General features: G+C 28.9%; 1 protein-coding gene across 2 annotated transcripts; it reads left to right on the top strand.

Annotated features, from left to right (window-relative positions):
• The first annotated feature begins 3643 nt into the window (after positions 1–3643).
• Positions 3644–18191, top strand: LOC119677958 (esterase B1-like). 2 transcript variants are annotated; one of them, XM_038089546.1, is made up of 6 exons: positions 3644–3701; positions 3819–4042; positions 14160–14472; positions 14531–15245; positions 16199–16374; positions 17378–17824. In XM_038089546.1, the coding sequence occupies exons 2-6, from the start codon at positions 3999–4001 to the stop codon at positions 17822–17824; spliced, it is 1695 nt and encodes a 564-aa protein (XP_037945474.1). In that variant the 5' UTR covers positions 3644–3701; positions 3819–3998. The 2 variants fall into 2 exon arrangements, with proteins under 2 accessions (XP_037945474.1, XP_037945475.1); XM_038089547.1 differs by lacking the exon at positions 3644–3701 and having other exon boundaries at positions 3745–4042; positions 17378–18191.
• Positions 18192–20214: the final 2023 nt, after the last annotated feature.

Genomic DNA, 20214 nt, shown 5'->3' with positions numbered 1-20214 from the left:
ATTCAAATTTATCATTTGTTGTTCATAGCGACCAGCATTGACGGTTTCGCCAGGTTTTAGGAGCTCGTGGTACACCACAACTTTCTGGTCCCACCAAACACACAGCATTGTCTTCTTGCCGAATCGATCTGGTTTTGCAGTCGATGTTAATGGTTGTCCCGGACTAACCCATGATTTTTTCCGTTTAGGATTCTAAAAATAAATCCATTTTTCATCGCCAGTAACAATCCGATGCAAAACCGATTTTCTTTCGTGTCTTTGAAGCAAAATTTCACAAGTGTTTTTTCGGTTTTCCATCTGTCTTTCATTCAATTCATGTGGCACCCATTTTCCACACTTTTGGATCTTTCCCATAGCTTTTAAACGGTCAGAAATTGTTTGTTTTGCAACATTTAACATTTCTGCCATTTGCTTTTGACCCAAAGCGTCATCTCCATCCAATATCGTTTGCAATTTGGCGGTCTTCCACGTTCTTCATTTCTCACATCAAAATCATTATTTCTGAACCGTTGAAACCGTCTTTTGCATGTTGCTTCTGATAGAGCATGATCACCATATGCCTCGACAAGCATTCGATGCGACTCTGCACCACTTTTCTTCAAATGAAAACAAAAAATTAATGCTTTCCGCAAATCATCACTTTCTGGTACAAATTCGACATTTTTAACACGATGAAAAATTATGATGTTGTCAGTTCAATGACTTGATGGATCACATTCTACATTTCTTTACTCATTTAGAGATTGTACTTATAAATTGATCATTATTACTTTGAAATAACGACGTCTTTATAGCTTTCCTAAGAGACAAGTTTTAGGGGGTTCAAGCCGTGAGTAATATAAATGATTGTCGTTCGGGCGTGTTATGCACCGACAACTACGATCAGTTTTGTTTGTTAAATTAACTAGAACTGAACTGAAAGTATCCAGAAAAGTTAACGCAACCACACCAGTTATGCTGCGACCGTCATTTTTGTGGTAAGTGTAGTGGTATTTGTGGCATCTAAATTGATATCTAGAAGTGGAATCATAAGCGCAAAATTGTTCACGAAGTAAACAAAGAACGCTGTATTTAACTTGACTATGATGGTCATAGCTGAATCTGCACAAACAATAAGTTAGCTTTGGTGCCCTTAGCAGTGTGTAAACGGGAAGTGTTACCTCGTTTATAGGATAAATTCCTAAACAAAAATTGTTATGTTGCGATTTGTTTTTTGTTTTGTTTAATACAAAGTAAGACAAAACTTAGACTGACAAATATGCCAAAACCATTTCACAAAACTTTGATTGATTCAAATTGTTAATCTTGTCAATTTATACATAATTATTTATGTTATTGTTTTTGAAATTTTCCACTTATGAAAAAAGAAATTCTGTAGACTGTTGTAGATTCGACTTATTACACAGTTATTATAAAAGTTCTTTTAAACTTATTTTAAAAGTGTGCAGTGTAAAAAATTTGATGTAAGAATTGTTGCGAAAATTTAATTTATTATTTACTATTTAGTGAATGGTGTATATAGTGCGATATAATATTTATAATATTATTTATATCAAATATATTTTAATATTATTTATAGTATAAAAGTTTTTGAATTTATTTATTGACCTGCTTTTTCATAATGGTTTCTTTTATATTTTTTAATATATATTATAATATTATTCATATTATATATATTAAAATATTTATAATAATATATCGCACAACATAAGGCTTTTTCTTTTATAAGCATATTAAAAAAGAATAACCGCTTGTTTTTAAAATAGCATATAAAACAACACTGCTGGCTTATTTAGTCCAACCTTTTTGAAATCGCTTAACTAATAAGCAGCTCAAATTGCATGGTTGCCAAGACTTGAACTTTGTCTATTGTGACCTGTTTTTGGAAGTACCTACGAAATTTCTAATTAACTGTCAACGATTGATTTCGTTAATTATTCATATTTCGTGTCGTCATTGTTCGTTACAAATATGTTACCTTTTCTATATTTTATTTTACTGTTAAACACATGAAAATTCAGATTTTATTCATGTAAAAAAAATATTCTCTCCAATAATTACAAAGAATTATTATTCATTTTCGAAATTTTAACTTTAAATTTTACTACGTGTTTTACATATATAAGCCTAAAAAAATTTCCATTTTTTCCAGAGTTGCCATTGAAGTAATGCTTATTTTATTTGTTCTTTTGCGACACACTTACGAAAGAAAAGGCCTATAAAAGTTTTAGTTACAATTTTATAGAGCACATTTAGGTCAAGTGTTCGAAATTGATCACTAAAGCAATACTTAAACTTAAACATATTCTATATCAGTATCAAAATTATATTTAAGTTTTCATTATTAAACTGAATCTTATATCTTTATCGATTGGCAAATCTAAATTTAACATACTATCGATTTGTGGTTTTTTAGTCAAATGTTGAAGCCCAATGGAATATGCTTAGAAAAATCCCAACATTATTCGATAGCTACACATACGTTGATAAGTGAGTAACGCTTATTTTTATTAAATTATTTATTTTTAGCTTCTTTTGTTGCATTAATTTAATTAAATTTTTAACTTTTAAATTGCAAGTATATTTAATATTTCAAATATTTAAATTACTAGATCAAATGACATTAAACAGCTATTATTTTTAAGGTAACTTTATTGATTTGAAAAAAAAATTGTTATTTTTGTGTTATAAAATCCCAATTGTTATACATTTTCCTTCTCATTAACCATTTAAAATTGAAAACTGTACTAAAAGTGAATCTTTGGTGAAAAAGTTACTAACACTAGATTGCCAATCAAAAGCCTAAATAATATACAAATAAAGCAGTGTGCGAGTAAATTGAGGTAAAGTAAATTAAAATTTTCTAGGGATTTTTTTGCACTGCACTTATGTATATATTTACTTATTGCACTTATTAATTAGTTTAGGTGACAAGTTTTCAAATTTATTTATTAAACAACTTTTAAAATTTTCACAATGGTAACACCTACTTTATCGAATTTTTTTGTAATTAACCATGCTCAAAATTCTGGTAAATACCAACATTCGCTGCCATCCCGACATAATTTAGTATTTCCCTCAATTTACTCGACTCGCACACGCCCTTAATAACAATGATACCATTTTTCTTTACGTAGCAATATAGTTGCCCATCTCAGCTTTTGTTGATTTTTTATGCACCACAAATATGTACAATTAAAACAAGAAGAAACAAAAATAGTGTTGCCAACTACCGAAATACTTTAATGTGTAATATGGGAAATTTTGTTTATGTATACAAAATAAATTGTCACTATAAATAATTAGGCATAAAGGCTGAGAGGGCAAAGTACTAATACAAAGTTTAATTAATTAAGATTATTTTTGGAAGTATGTAAGCTGAATTTAGTAACATTTCTTATAGAAACTGTGACACATTAACTTCTTAATCTGCCTTGCAAACCGGTTGAACATCTGCTTCATTATTGAATTTCACACTGCAGCTCATTGGCAGGGCGTGCAATCAGTCAGCTGTGAGTGCAACAGTGTGGGCAGTGAAGCACACAAACACACACATACCAATCACGATTCAAACAAAGCACAAAAAAAACACCATAGGAATTTTGTTTATGTTTGATCGTCAAATAAGTTTCTTGTTCAGTTGAACGCCGTTACGTGTTGCGTGTGGTTCATTTACGTTCGTTGTAATTTCGTTCGTTAAGGTTTTTGTTTTGCATTATTGTTGTATTATTTTACATATTAGGTGTATTGGTGTTTTTTTTGTTTTGTTATTTTGTTATTGCTATTAAACCAAAAGTAAATTTATTTTTACAAAAAAGGCGTTCGTGTGCTGGCACACTTAAGTGTAGTTTTATATTTGTTTGTGAAAGTAAATTGCTAAGATACTAATTAAAAACTGTTAAATATTAAAAATAAATTGTGGTGAAAAGTGGCGCAGTAGGTGAGAAGGTGCCGTTAGTGTAATTATAGCAAAGTAATTGCTCTATATTTTGTTTAAAATGAGCAGTATGCGCTTAAGAGACTGGTTCAGTCTGATTTACAGGTAAGAGTGATCGTTTTTATTTTCATTAAACAAAACTAAAATCAATCAAATAATTTATTTCATAACAAATTTACATTAATCATTTATTATAAAATCTTTTTTTTTTAATAATTTGTTTTTATCTGTTTTGCATAAATTATTTTGTTTTCCTTTCGCTATTCGTTGCGTAAATTTCAGTCTGAGCGGCACATTCGTCTGCATTGCATGTTTTGCTTGATTCCCGCCTTTGCTTTTTCTTCCGTCGCTTCATCAAGCATTTCATGTTTTGGTGACTACGCTCTTTCGACTACAATTTTCGGTCGTCATGCTCGCTACGCGAGAAGCCAAACCAAAGCAACGAGTTCGTTGCGTGTTCTAATTCTTTGCGTTTGAAACTAGTTTGTTTTGCAAGTTTTCTGCGAAAATATTAAATTTGCTGTGCTTCAAAGCTAACTGTGCGGTCTGATTGTTTATTAATAAAAAATAATTATTAAATTAGTTAGTTTAGTGCATTTTAAAAATAATTGAAGTTTACCCGCTAAAATTATTGCGAGTTCGAGTAAATTGAGGGAAATAGTAAATTATGTCGGTGTAGCAGCGAATGTTGAAATTTACCAGGATTTCGAATAGGGTAAATTAGATAAAAATTAAGTTAATTTGGTGTTATCATTGTTAAAATGTTATAAGATGTTTAATAAATAAATAAATAAATTTGAAAACTTTTAACCAAAAATAATAAATAAGTGCAATAAATAAATAAATATTTACTTTCAATTTATTAATAGAAAGAATAATGGTAATGGTGACCTGTTAGATCTATTTTTGCAAACAATTTAAATAGCATTAGATTGCAATTATTTATAAAAAGAATACAGAACATAGTGACGTATGCGTTCTATTGTATAATTCTATTGTATATTCTATAACTTTACTAAAAATCTCTCAATGTCTCCAATATGTGTTATCCAAATATATTAAGCTATATATTAATTTTTAGTCCTGATATCTTTATGTACTAAAGTGGATTGGAAATTTCATCTAAAATAAAATTTTTGACAAAAAATGAGAAGCATATGCTTTGACGGATTTGTGAATTAAATAAGCAGTCACGATAAAATGGAATATGGATTCAGTGTTGCCACCAATTTGAAAGTTATAGAAGCTTAAAGTTGGGTTCAAATCAGACTATTTTTCATTTCTTCTCTTCATATATTCCGATAGTTTACACTCCATTTACCTTATCTCTAGCGTTTGTGTTCGTTACTCATCAAGTTGGCATTAAAAATTTACATATTTTTTATATAGAAAAATAAAAATTATTTTACGCAATCTTATCATTTTTTTTCATTCATCATTCATTTATCTTAAAAACTATTTTCAAGCACACTCGTCGACACTCACAATTTATTTCTTAATAGATTATTTTAGTGATATGATGTTATTTGTTCAATACGAGTGAATTTTAAGCGTAAACCGCATTTATATTAAAAAGATCAGTTTTTTTTTTAATATTAACAAAACTTGGCAGACACTCGATGGTTTTTTCCTACCATTAAGTTATTAAGAAAGTGTTTTGTTGTGACTGGCGTAGTATTCACGCTAATATAACAACTTTTTCCAAACTATTCATTTTTAAATTTCATATAATTATTAACGATTTTTTTCTCTAAAATTAAAAAAACACAATAATTTCGTTTTTTGTTTTTTGTGTTTGTGCGAGCCAAAAAAATCTTTGGCACGTTAACGACAATCGTTCGAATTTCAAGCGGCTAAGCTCCATCTACACCAACCGCATTTGTGGAGCTGGCGTGTTAGCCTCCATATGAGCGAGTAGTTGGTGTTTAAGATTTCGTTACAAACTTAATTTCTGTTATTAAAGCTTGCAAGTGAATCGATGGCAAAATGTTGCTCTAAGTTAATGGCTTTTATGGGAATGTTTTTATTTTTTAGAATTGAGAAACTACAAAGAAATCCAAAAATTATACTAGAATTATGAAAATTTTAAAATTAAATATATTACTCTGTAGTTGCTGTTGAGTAAACATGTATTTATTTATTTCCCTTCTTGGTAAATTTAATACTAATTGGTACTTTGCAAATGAAGCTAACTTACAAATTGAAAGTGCTTAACATAGTAATCAAACAATGATTACAAAAATGCAATACTCTGTTTTCTTACGGCGTATATTAATTAATCATAAAGGATTGAAAAAAGGAAGAACATCGTAAAAACACTATACAGTTTTACAAAAAATATTAATTACACATCTTCCAACTATCTGCGAAGATGCCTGTTTTACAACAGATTTTAGTATAAACATTCATTTTGAACAACTTATTTCACTAAAGTTTGTGTCAATATAGCTTAGTTTTTAAGACATCGTGTTTTAAAATAGAAAAATTTAAATGAAAAGCATCAATAACATGTAGACTTGCCTGAAGCTAATCGTCGTATTTGTAATAAATATAAAAAAATTACGTAGACTAGTTGACCTTAAAACGTATAAAAAACTTTATAACTTTAAACTTCTATATTTCAAGAAGCGAGATATCTCGGCATGTAGTGCAATGGAAATATTGCTTAAATAATTTTCACTAAGATGATTTTATGTTATATCATATCTTTGTTTTCTTATAGTTGAATGAATTTATCAAAATCTTTTCGATAAGGTCCTTTGTTAATAAGATCTTCTTTAGTTACAATTACAAAACCATATTTATCTTTCCAACATTCACTGCAAATCTTTAGAAATTTTTTAAATGAAATGTTTTCAATGATATGATCATTATCATTATATGTTTAAGATTAATTTCATCTTGTTTGAATTAAATAAAAACAATCTATATGCTTAAGTTTCTCCAAACAAAAATAATCTCTTATATTATTTTGTTTATTACATATTACATTATCGAATATTATTATGGAATGCGGTTTTATTTTCTGGGTATTTACAATAAATAAAAAAAATATATACAATAAATATATATATTATTAAAAGTAAGACCGTTTTAATAAGAGAGAAAAGAGAAATCTGAAGATATAAATAATGCTGTGAAAATTGCTCGAAAACCCATACAATGCAGTTTCAACAGAAAAAATTCATTATTTTTATAACAAAACTTTTCCCCTTAACCATAACCATGGAAAAGAACAACTAGTCAAGGTAACTCGTCACAATTGATATATGGTATCAATTGCTATTAGTAAAGATTGATATATTAAACCATGTAAGAAAGGATATGGATTTTATTATAGTGTCAGTCTAAAAAACTTTTCAATAACTTATCAAATCGAACAGATATTTTGATTTGGTTAAATATTGTAAATAACTGAAACATTTTAGAGGAGTTGGTTTTGAATATATTAAATATGATTTCCAGAAAATTGTCCGAGTCTACGTAGATAAATTCGTCTGGGGTGAATTACTCATAACATATTTTGGTTTCAGTTTCAGAGGTGAACCTGTAAAAAAATCATGGTACTACCAATGAAATTACGCTGCGAATAATAATAATACTACATAAGTATATTTTATTATAATTTTTTTATAGTAACTTTAACTACATTATTTTATTATTATTATTTTATTTTACTGTTATTAATTTCAAGAATGTATCCCCACATCCAGCACTCACAACTCACACCTAACCCTAAGCGCCCAGCTCAGGGCTCACACCCAACCCCCAGCCAAAACCAACAGGGCTCACACCAACAGGGCTGAACTTTATATCTTATTCAGTAACTTTCAATTTATTCCAGATATTTTATGTAACATAAAAGTGTGATTCATATAAAGTATTTCAGTTTAATTAAAAACTTTCTAAAACAAAAGGTCAATTATTCATATATTTTATTGTGCTTGTTAAATTTATATATTTAATAATATATATTATTAATATATATAATATATATTAATATATAATATATATTTAATAATATATATTTAATAATTTGATTACCTTATCATTTTATCTCAATGATCTTTTTAATCCCCATTTACTGATTTATTATCCTATTCAAATAACTCATTTTTCGGATATTCAAGCTAAAAACTACAGACTTGTTCGTGTTAATTCTTTTTTACCAATTAATCTCAATTTATATTAAAAATGATCCACCATCCGAAAATTCTACCATACGAATTTTTTCGTTTTTTTTAACAAATATTAGTTGCAAAATTTATGACGTAGAGTAAATAATCACCCTGTATGTAAGTTGTATATGATTGTACAAACATTTTAATCAAATTGTACGAGTTTATAGATAAAATATTTCGATTAATTGTGTAGTTAATTTAATAGAACAAGTTTCTCGGTTCTTACACAATGTAACGTGTAGTCAAGATTAAAATTTCTAATTAGTAGTTGCCTCAATTAATTGTGTTTTATAACGTAAAAAGTGCAAGTTAAACAAAATTAAATGCATTTTGTTATGAAATGCAATTGATAATTATAGTCTTCATCGTATTTGCAGTGTCCATTCAACCTAAGAGCTTATAAAACACCATATCTTTATGAAAATATTTTAGTAAACAAATTATTTGGTTTTTTAATTAGTTTTAATAATTTCATTTCGTTCTAATTATTATTATTATTATTATTATTCTTAATTAATTTTCATATCATTTCAATAATTCATTATAGAGTAAATATTTTATCAATTCATTATTTATTAAATAAACTTCGAATATATTCTAATGATTTAATTAAATTTGATTAATACGTTTAATTTGCCCACATTTGGTTAATAATTATCAAATAAATTTTATTACTTTCATTTCCTCTAGTAACAAAATATTTATTCTAATTAATTAGAATTTTTATCAACATTTTTGTTATTTATAAAATTAACAATAATTATTATTTTAATTTATTTATTTTAGTCGTATGTGATTTATTAGACAAATACGCTTAATTACAAGCGCTGAATAGTTACGAAGTTGATAATTGATACAACTTTATAGTACCTGAGCGATTAGCAGCGATTTCCGGGTTATATGTATAAAACTTGCATATTCAATGCAAAAGGTTAAAATGCAACGAAGATAGCATGCAAAAGCTCCATAAAAAATCTATACACATTTCTAGCATGTCAATAACATGTTATATCCATAATATAAATAACATGTATATTGATATATAAACAGATTTTTAACTATATTATTAGAAGGTAAAAAATCCCAATTTTATTGTAAAAAAAATAAATTGATAGTCCTTTTACTTTAAAATGCTGAGTTGAATTTTTTTTTGGCAATGAGATATATTATTGTGTATAAATGCATATCGACCATCTGAGAGTGAACACTTCAATTTTTTTAAATCAAAAATGAAAAAATATTCACCATAACATAAAAACGAGAAACATCTATTTTTTTCTGTATTTGAGGTAGACATACTTTTCAAACGTAGAATTACTTTTCTCAAGTGGTTAATGTCACTCTTTAAGAGCAACTCCTTTTTAAGGAACAATTCCTAATAATAGAAAATTCCCCATGTTAGTTGCATTATAGTCTGTTTGTTATAGGCATTATACATTATACATAGCCTAAATAGCCGTAATCTAGACAAATATAGATTATGTGGGGCTGACTTTTCAAAAAACATAATATCAGCTATGATTAGATCTCATTCCTTTATGACTATTCTGATAAGCAAGAAAAAGAAAAGAAAACAAAAGAAACAAAAACAAAAGAAAAAAAAAACAAATGAAAAGAAACAAAATAGAAGAAAACAGAAAGGAAAAAAAACAAAAAAAAAGAATAAAAGAAAGAAAATGATTAAGAAAAGATGACAACAATATAGAAAACACAAAAGAAAGAAAACAAGACAGAAAGCAATCAAGAAAGAATTCAAGAAATAAAAAAAAGGAAAGAACAAATTCTTAATACCTATGCTAACTAAATATAATCATAAGTTCTATACATCAGCAGTGAATTCGTTAATTTGCCAGGGGATTTAGAAGAGATATACTGCTTTTTTCCACTTTTTATACTCCCACTACATCAGAATTACAAAAAAATCAGGGATGGAGTTTGTTCACTACGATCGTACTCATAGCAGCAACAATATCCCTTAAAATATCTCATTCGTTAAACTGTACTTTATTGAATTATTTTTAATTAGAAAGGATTGAAGACTAATAAATGCCTTTAAAATAAATTTATTCGAAAACGACAACTATTGTAAATACAATATATCTGGAACATTGTGAAGTTTAATGAGAACCTACGTGCAAATCCGACTCTGTCAAAAACACAAATAAAATATATTGATCGTGTGACATAAATTTAAAGATAGAATTAAATATGAGACTTTCACCGTTGGGTACCCATAGAAAAAAAAAGTTTCTGCATATTAGTATATTTAAAGAGTAAGCTAGCAGTCTATCAGTCGTCATTGCGAATCTTGTAACCACGTTTTTTATTAGCACCTAGAGGTATATGGTATTTACTGCTACAACTACTTTACTACCTATAATGCCACTACTTCACAAACCTTATATTATAAAGAGTTGCAGTAATAGTCATAGGACTATTCCCTTTTATAAGCTTTTGCTAATTATTAAAAATATATCTTTCTTTTGAATTTTTGACACGACCGGATATTGGAAAATGGCAAAATTGTCATTATATCATTTTACTTATACCCGTGTCCCATTTATTATACCATGATATTTATTTTTGGGAACACGTTTTTCTTTCAAACACTGAAATCTTTTTATTTAAGTACTAGAGACTAGAGAGTGACTATATATATCGCATCCCCCTTTATATATGTTGCAGTACTGATTATATTTAAAGCGTATATTCAAAATGAGCTTTTGATCCTTAATCTACACTATTAATCAATTATTTTAATAATGTTATTTGATAATAACTAATAATTAATAATAAATATTTGTTATTTGATATCAAAAATTGCTTTGTCATTATTATAAGATATAAATAAAATAATAAAATTTAGATTATTGAGTTTTTGCACAAATTTTTTGTAATAAAATGAATTATAATCATATTCAGAAATAAATGGATATTTTTTTTACTCTTATATTTTGTCTTCATTATACTTATAATAAGTTTTTTAAATAATTAGGTACCTTATTTAATAGATACATTATTTATCGTAATTTTATTTAGTCGTTTAATTAAATTTTTTATGTTATACTAAGTACTGTTAAATGCATAATTAAAATGTATAAAATTTTTAATTTTATAAATAGTTTCCACTTTTCGCCAGATAAGTTATCGGCACACAAAGTTATTCAAAGTTTAAATCTTATCTTGTTTTAATTGTCGTGACTTGAATTTTTCCATACAAAAATAATTCGTGTTTTGTCAAAAGATTAAAGTTTATTTTAAAATTAAGGAGACTTTTAGTAAACAATAAAAACAATTTTAATTTTTATTTACTTATATACTGCAACGCATGACCGCAAAATCGCCTTGTTGATATTGCGCAAATATGAAACATGCAAATTCTGAGCTTTGCGAGTGAAATATTTAATGTTTCATTAAAATTTAACTGCAGTATCTGAAGGTGGCACTGGCACTCGTTTTGAAGCAAACAACTGGGCAAAAGCAAAGTAAACAATCTAAATTAAATACAAAACCTTTCAATATAATTCCACACACTTTGCATACCAACAGAAACACCGCCACACATGGCTTATGTGTAACCTTACACTCTTGTGTCTTTCCCACATTTAATTGCACTCGAATTGTGTTTATTACTCACTTTTAGTGTCTTTCGCGGTAACGCATGCAAATGCCGGTTAATCAGTTTTTAATCGAAAAAAAAACAAGACGAAATAAACAACAAAAATTGTACATAAATCATAAGTCAGAACACGATTTCATATATAAACAATATCTGTTGTTTACATTTATAGATATAATTGTTTATGCACAGTATAAAAAAACTGTTAAAAAAAACTCACTTAGCTACTTACTCACTAAACGGCTAAGTCGTTTACAATACTAGGCCTTTTTTTATTGTTTAATTTTTTCATATTTGTTTTCTTACAATCATTTTATTATGAATACAAAAACGTGAGTGTGCAAATTTAAAATTCATTTCACGTTCAAGTCCGTTGCCATTTGTCATAAGTATCAAAAATTGTTGCCCTAAGTTCCGTGAATGACCTTCACCCATTGACCCGATTCTTTTGTGATGAAAAATGTTGTCTGCATGGGTGCATTATAATTATGAGTTTTGGAAGTTGATGATTTGTGAAAGCTTGAATGTGATAAAGTTGGATATCCTAACCCAGAGCATGTCTCATATGATATGCTTATAAAACATATTTTTAGTAAATATATTACTTCATTTTTTTAATATTTATTAATGTGGTACTAATCACAAATGTTCATACACTTTTTAAAAATACTTATTTCAATACCACTGTAAGAAATGGGTGAATGACTAACAAAGAATAAAACTTGTTAGACGAAAATATATTTTCCTAGACATGGTAGTATAAAATACAATGGTTGTTTTAATAATACAAACGATATATAAAAAGGCTCATATTAAAAGTAGTGAAACATACATACTTTCTACTCGTTCCAGCGTTGTTGATTATTGTGCACTGCTCAATCAAGCTTACTGCATACAAACAGTAAAAAGAAGTATTGAAAAAGCTTAATAGTTATAGTATTATTGAAAGTAAAAAGACTTAATGGAAAATTATTTTTTTTGGACCTTGAATTTCTCTAATCACTTTATTTTTTCCATCGTGAGTGGTCGTCTTAACTTAAACGTTGCAGCTGAAACCTATAATTCAGCCTATAGAGTATAAAAAAGAAAAGAATTTTTAATATAATTACCCCTTCCCTTTCGAATATACACAATAAAAACAATCTCCTCTCTAATCTAAAACTTTTACTATGTTAACTTTACCAATAATTCTTTATTTTTCATCCTTTCTATTATAAGTACTTTGTCCGTTCATAACGTTGACTATCATGATTGATGTGTTAGGTTAAGTTAGGTTCGGAAGGCGTATGCTGACAGTTGATGCCCTCAAAAAATTTTGCCGCGAGAGGCGAGTTGCTAACCTTTGTAATTCTTGTTAAACCATTTGGTTTTCCAGATGAAGTTAAAGAGATCCGATGAGTTTGCTTTCGTTATCTCTTCCAAGCCAGTGAAAAAGCGATCCTCAAGACATTGAAATCGCCTTGTCTGAAGTCCTGGACAATGACACAGGAAGTGGTTGATATATTCTACCTCCTCTTTATCTTGGCAACTACTGCATAATCTACTGGTTGGAACTCGCCACCGTTGGAGCATAGGTGCAATGGCACACTGCCCCATTAGTATTCCACAAAGCACAGAAACTGCAAGTTTGATGAAGCCTAAAAGGCTTTTATTTGTCATTTTTATGTAATCTTTTGATAATAGATTTTCTCTTCATGCTTTTAATTAATTTTATATGACATATTCTAGTCGTACTCATTCAAACTCATTTCTTATTTTACTAATTACTCTCCAGGAATATGGGACGTTAAAAAAGAACTTCTCTTGAACTCTGTCATATACCAATTCCACTGATTTCCATAAAGTTGGAGATAGGCTTCAATTCGGTCGCTCCATATGTCACAAAATAGACTTTAATTTGCTCTCTCCATATGGCTCTCCATTGATAATTATACTCAAATATTTTTTTAGTGATATCTTCTGCAGGGCTTTAAAGAATTTTTTCAAACCTTTGATGGATTTTTCAATGAATGCTTTGTTCGGTGTTAGAAATAATGTTACGCTAGAATGCTCGAAAAATGTGACAAAAACAACGGTTACAAAACCTAACACAAGTTATGGCGCTTATATATCAGCTTTCGTGTAGAAAAATGGGGCTTTAACAGTAATGTTAAATAATCTAATTTTTATTCGGATGGGGTCTTGCAGTTATTATTCAGTTATGGTTTCACTATTATTTTATTTTTTATTTTTTTTTGTTATATTTTATTATTATTTTTTATTATTATTTGTTTTATTTTTTATAATTTATTATAATTTTTTATTATTACTTATTTTGTTTATATTTTATTGAATTAAAAAAATTATAAATTATTCATTAATTCAATTAATAATTTTATTAAAATTATTTTAAATTAATAATAAGTATAAATTTTTGTCTTAGAATCCTGGAATACAAATATGAACAGAGAAAGTTGACCACATCTATATACACTACTGTTAAAACTCAAAAAGGTGCTATTAAAGGAGTTAAACGTTTGTCAGATTGGGGTGATGCATATCACAGTTTCGAAAAAATTCCCTATGCTAAGCCTCCGATTGGTGAGTTACGTTTTCGTGCGCCAGTACCAGCGGAACCATGGACAACAGTTTTGGACTGCACTGGCCCTGCAGAAAAACCCATACAGTCAAATATGATTTTTAGAAAATATAAAGGCTCGGAAGATTGTTTGTATCTTAATGTTTTTACAAAAGATGTAAGTATTTCTAACATACACACTTGTTTGAATAAAACTAATTCCATTTAATTCACAGCTTACGCCCGAAAAATTACGCCCAGTTATGGTTTGGATTTATGGTGGTGGTTTTCAAATTGGTGAAGCTACACGTGACATGTACAGTCCAGATTTTTTTATGTCTAAAGATGTTGTTCTAGTGACTATTGCATATCGTTTGGGTCCTTTCGGTTTTCTTAGCATAGATGATCCAGCAGTTAATGTGCCAGGCAATGCCGGTATTAAAGATCAGATACTCAGTCTTAAATGGGTTCAAGAAAATATTTCTGCTTTTGGTGGTGATCCAAATAATGTTACACTTTTCGGTGAAAGTGCTGGTGGTGCTTCTACACATTTGTGCTTATTAAGCGAACAATCGAGGAATTTAGTACATAAAGCTATAATAATGTCCGGTAGTGCTTTATGCCCGTGGGCAAATCCACCACGAAACAATTGGGCACTACGTTTAGCGCAACAATTGGGTTATGATGGTGATGAAGGAAAGGATGTTGAAATATATAAATATTTGCTTAATGCTAAAGGCCCTGACATGGTTTCGGCTGCAGGTTTGGTGTTAAAAAAAGAAGAAAAGCATTATCGTACTTTATTTGCATTTGGTCCAACTGTCGAACCGTATATAACAAGTCAATGTGTTATAGCAGAGAAACCTTATGAGTTAATGAAAAAAACATGGAGTAATCAAATACCGATAATGATCGGTGGTACCAGTTTTGAAGGATTATTATTCTATCAAGGTAAACTGATTATTTTAAAAATATTTGGAGTTTAAAATATGTCCCTAATATCTATATACATATAGATATACTATCCTTATATATTGACAATCCTTTAAAAAGTTAGATTGTTAGCTGAGTACATCTGAAATGTTGACAGATTTCAAAAAGTAATAAAGGTTAAAAATTTTAAGTAAGATTAATACTTTTAAAATATGAAAGTGTTCAGTCTTCTAGTTCTAGTTTTTCTTAGTAAGTTGTATCTATTAGCAAAACAAACAATAGTTATTTAGGTACAAATACTGCTACTATATTTTATTTTTTGATCTAAGCCTTATAGCAAACTTTTGATAAATAGATATGTCTGTCTATTATATTGGTTTACAAACTCTTAGTACGCTAATACCATATTCCCACTTATCTCGTATAGGCAGTTTTGCTTATTAAGGCTTATAATGATGATAATTTACAATTCAAACTGTTTTCATATAAATGAGCTCATTATAAATAAATCAATTGATTTATAATTCAAGGGGAAAAAAGTCATGCACTAAGAATTTAAACTGTAAAAATGTAAAATGTAAAAAAGCAAGCTATTTTACTCGCATCAGCTTATGCCAATGGAAATGCCCAAAAGTTAATTTCTTTAACATAAGTAGTTTTAGCTGCAGTGGAAACATGATAATGATTTTATACAAACTAAAACAAATTACAGTGATTGTCAGACTGACTGCTTTTGGTATTATAGTTTTTATTATTATTTTTCTTTGTTTACCCTAGTTTGTAAAAAGGTACTGAAGCCTAGTTCTCTATATCCCTATTACACTAAATATATCGCTATATTTGATTTTAGTATATTATTTTTTTTTTTTTATTTTATTTTAAATGCTTTAAGGGTCAAAAAACCCTTTCATACATTCACCCTTTCATTACATTTTTATAATATTAACGTACATTTTTCTTTTTAATCTCAGAAGTAACACGCCGTCCTGCTACTTTATCGGAAGTTAACGGCTGCAAAAATGTGTTACCTGGTGATATAGATTTTACGAATAACGAGGCTAAAGCTGAAGAATTTGGACAACGACTAAAATCGGCATATTTTGGTGATGCAGATTGCAACGCAAACACCAAAATGGAATTTTTGGAGGTAATAGCGCTTTATTAATATTTCTTCTCTATAAATATATAATTATTATTCTAAATTGTAAGTTATAGGAACTGGCACTTTTAATACTGCTTCGGTTGTGTTGTATACGATCGACACTACGAAAACCTTGTAATCTAAATCACTTCTATTCTGAATTCCCGTTTTTTATAGCAATGATCACAGAACGGATATTAGATTACTATTATGCCCTATACATCAACATGATTATCGTCATTGGTGCTAGAACCACCTTCAGAAAGTGTCACCATCGATGCCAATCGCAAGCCAATCTCATCAAATTGGTTACCCTTAGTGTTTAAGCGTCCCGACTTAGCCGTTCTTTCAATGTAGACATTGTCTGCCGGGCTGCCACATCAGTACAATCTACTAGACAAAAATTTCCGAAAAGTGTACACATCACTACAGAATAGTTTTAAATCTATCAATCAAATCAAATCTTTTTGGTCAAATATACTCGATTTTTCAAGGCACTCCATCTCGTTGTTGATATAGCCCGTAAGGATCTGCTAGTGTAGTCCATTTACTCCAGTATTGATATCCTCTGATGAGAATTAAGTGTCTATATTGAGTTCAGTTAGCTATCAGAATAACTAATCTAATATTTAAGAATGTTAAAACGTAAGCTTTATCGCCTAAATTTCAGCGTGATTCTGTTCCTGTCTGGTATTTTAGGCTAGATCCATAAAAGCCTGTAATGGCTTCTTCTTCAGTGAAACAGTTTGTATAACAGTTTTAGAATTTCCGAATCAGTCTAAAAATGCATGTAATATCTTCTTCTTCAGTAATTCTTCAGTATTAATTTTAATTTTTCAATTTATAATTATATGTCTGTGTTAAAATTTCTTTAAGAACTTATCTATTAAAATTATTTTAATAAAATGTTCTTAGAACACCTAACCTCTCATCCTTTCTGTTACCTTCAATATATCTACACAAATACAGTTTAAAAAAATTAATGCATTATTTTCTTTTTTATTTACAGTTGGAATCCTATCGTGAGTTTTGGCATCCCATTTATCGTACTGCTTTAGCGCGACAATTACATAGTACTGCACCTACTTATGTCTACCGATTCGATTATGATTCGAAGTCGGGTAATGGCGTACGTAACATACTTTGCGGTCCAGATTCACGCGGTGCTTGTCATGGAGATGATTTATGTTATATCTGGCGGACTATGATATGTAACCGATTAGTAAAAAATACACCAGAATATGAAGTAGCACGTTCCATGATCGACATATGGACTAGTTTTGCAACAAATGGTGATCCGAATGGTGAAACACTGGAAAATGTGATATTCGAGCCACTGACTAGAGATGAAAATATGAAATGTTTAAATATTTCGGAGAAAATGGAATTTATTGATTTACCTGAACTAGAAAAACTAAAAGTATGGAATAGTTTCTATCCACAGGGAAAATTATAGAGGCTTCAAATCTCTTACAATATCTTTTGCGTATATGGGACATTCAAAAGACTACCTCAGTGCTAGATTTTAAGTATGGAATTTATTAAAAGCAGTTGTGGAAAATGTTTTGATATACGTTATGTCTATTAAAACTTTTGTATTTGACATTTTATAATTGTTTTTAAAAATATTTCTGAAATCGCGGTTCTTTTAAACTTAGCTACATATTTTTTTATTATTGTCCAGACTTTATGGACTGTAAGTCCATTGTCCATGGTGTTTGTTAAACTAATTTTAGTTGTTGGCTGTTTGTAAATATGTTTTATATATGAAAATATTTTATTTTTCATTGCCCATTGTTGCTATGAAACACTATATCTATGTATGTGTATATTTTTTATATTTATAAATTATTTAAAATTTTTTGAAAAAAAAATAAACTAGAAATATAATTTGTGTATATGTCAGCGTATTTTTTTACTGACAGCAACACGTTATTGCACACGCTGACTTAGTTATTTATTAAACTTTCTAAAAAATGAGAGGGCAAAGCTAACGATTTTCATATCCTGTTGCTAAGCCCAGCAGCGCTGTAACTAAAACTAACCTTGTTGACAGCAAACAAAAAGCAATATATTGAGTGTGTACAACTCTTATGAAATCAGTAAATTTGGTAACGAAATTTTCTATAGAAAATCCAAAAAAATGTCACAAAAATCAAACAAAAAAGATATAAAATCTAATAAAGAAAAACAGAAATTGAAAAGAGGACCCAGTGCCACCAAACAAGTGCTTGCAAATAGAACTTTCACAAGTTTCGTACATGCAAACGAAAGGATTTACCGCACAAACACTTAAATGTTCCAAAAATAATATAAAAGACTAAGAACTACGAGTAAAAATGCTGGAAAAATGTGTAAAGAAAAAGGACTAAAAAAGGTGAAAACCAAAAAATTTTTAATGGAATTTTTTAAGAATGAAAAATATAGCACCTACAACTTCTATAATGGTTTGAAAAAAATGAAAACAGGAAGACACATGAACAATAACAGTGACAAAAAATAGCAGCAGGATTACACACATAAATGTCACATCAATGTGACAGTAAACACGAAGCAGGTAGATTTAGTGCACCAACTGTAGGAGTACAAAAACAGAAAGTGAGGTCCTTTCATAATACCGAAACTCAACCTATTTTAATATGAGAACGAAAAAATACTAAACAAATAAAACGACAAAACAGAAAATAAATAAAATGAGCAGTATTAGCAAATACGATTTTTTGTCCTTATAGAATTTATCTCTTAAGCTTTTTTTTAAACCGAAAATTGATGACCATCTAAGTTGGACATACTTCTTTTCACTCTTATCCTTTAAAAGTTTACTCTTAGTTTTTTATTTGCTAAGGATTTTAATCTTTTGAGAAATTAATTTTAAAATAAATACACTTAAGATGATTTAATGCACAATAAACATAATGTGAGATAATTGAAAGGATTTGACAGTAAGGGATATAACTGTGACATAAGCATAAACAAAACTGAAACGTGGTGGATGGCAGTGTTTCTCAACCTGAAGCGTATTGTGGACCGGAAAAATATTAAATTTGTTTTGCAAGTGCCGGTAAAATATTCAATATGCTTTGCGACGACTGGTGCCAATATACACTAAAGAAATTTAGTTAAAGGCGAAAATTCGATGTTTTATGAATTAATGGTGCTAATACTGCAGATCGGCTTTTGAAAAATATGGTTTACAGTAAATTAAATACAGTAGATGCGTGTGACATTCAACTAAAATAATAGTGTTGTTTCGAATGTTTAGTGCATCTGTTTGAACTTAATATAGTGCTTCTTCTAATGCACCATTAAGTATACTCAGGACACTGTTTTGTTTGATAAATATTAGTATGAATCTGAATAGTGCCATCTGAATATGAATAGAAATCTTGTTTGAAGATATGATATTTACTGAATATGAGTAATTAAGTTCTCTGGTTTAATGACTTCAACGCCGAATACAATCAAACTTATAGTAAATATATGTCTTAAGCAACAAAAGTTATGGGTATTATTGGTTCCACGAACAGCCGGGTCTAGCTCCCGGAACCCTTCGACAGCGACCAACTACCATACGACACCTTCCAAAATGACTTCACAAGAAGGTAAGTGTTTAGTGCCATATGTCGTTTATATGTGTTTTTCGCACTAAGAAGCAAATCCATCATTTTTATATTACTTTTAATAATCGCAATTGAACCTAACCCTAGTTTTGACGAACCACCCACTTCTACCTGATCAAATCAAAATTCAGTTAGGTGCTATAGTTGCAATAACTGGTGCCTTCATAATTGTTATCATTAAACTTTTTGAATCACAACAACTTGCTTTGTTTTCGCTGACTTCTGT

The sequence above is a fragment of the Teleopsis dalmanni genome, chromosome 2, assembly GCF_002237135.1.
Source record: "Teleopsis dalmanni isolate 2A chromosome 2, ASM223713v2, whole genome shotgun sequence".
Taxonomy (NCBI): domain Eukaryota; kingdom Metazoa; phylum Arthropoda; class Insecta; order Diptera; family Diopsidae; genus Teleopsis; species Teleopsis dalmanni.
This window is presented reverse-complemented; position numbering and strand designations above follow the sequence as displayed.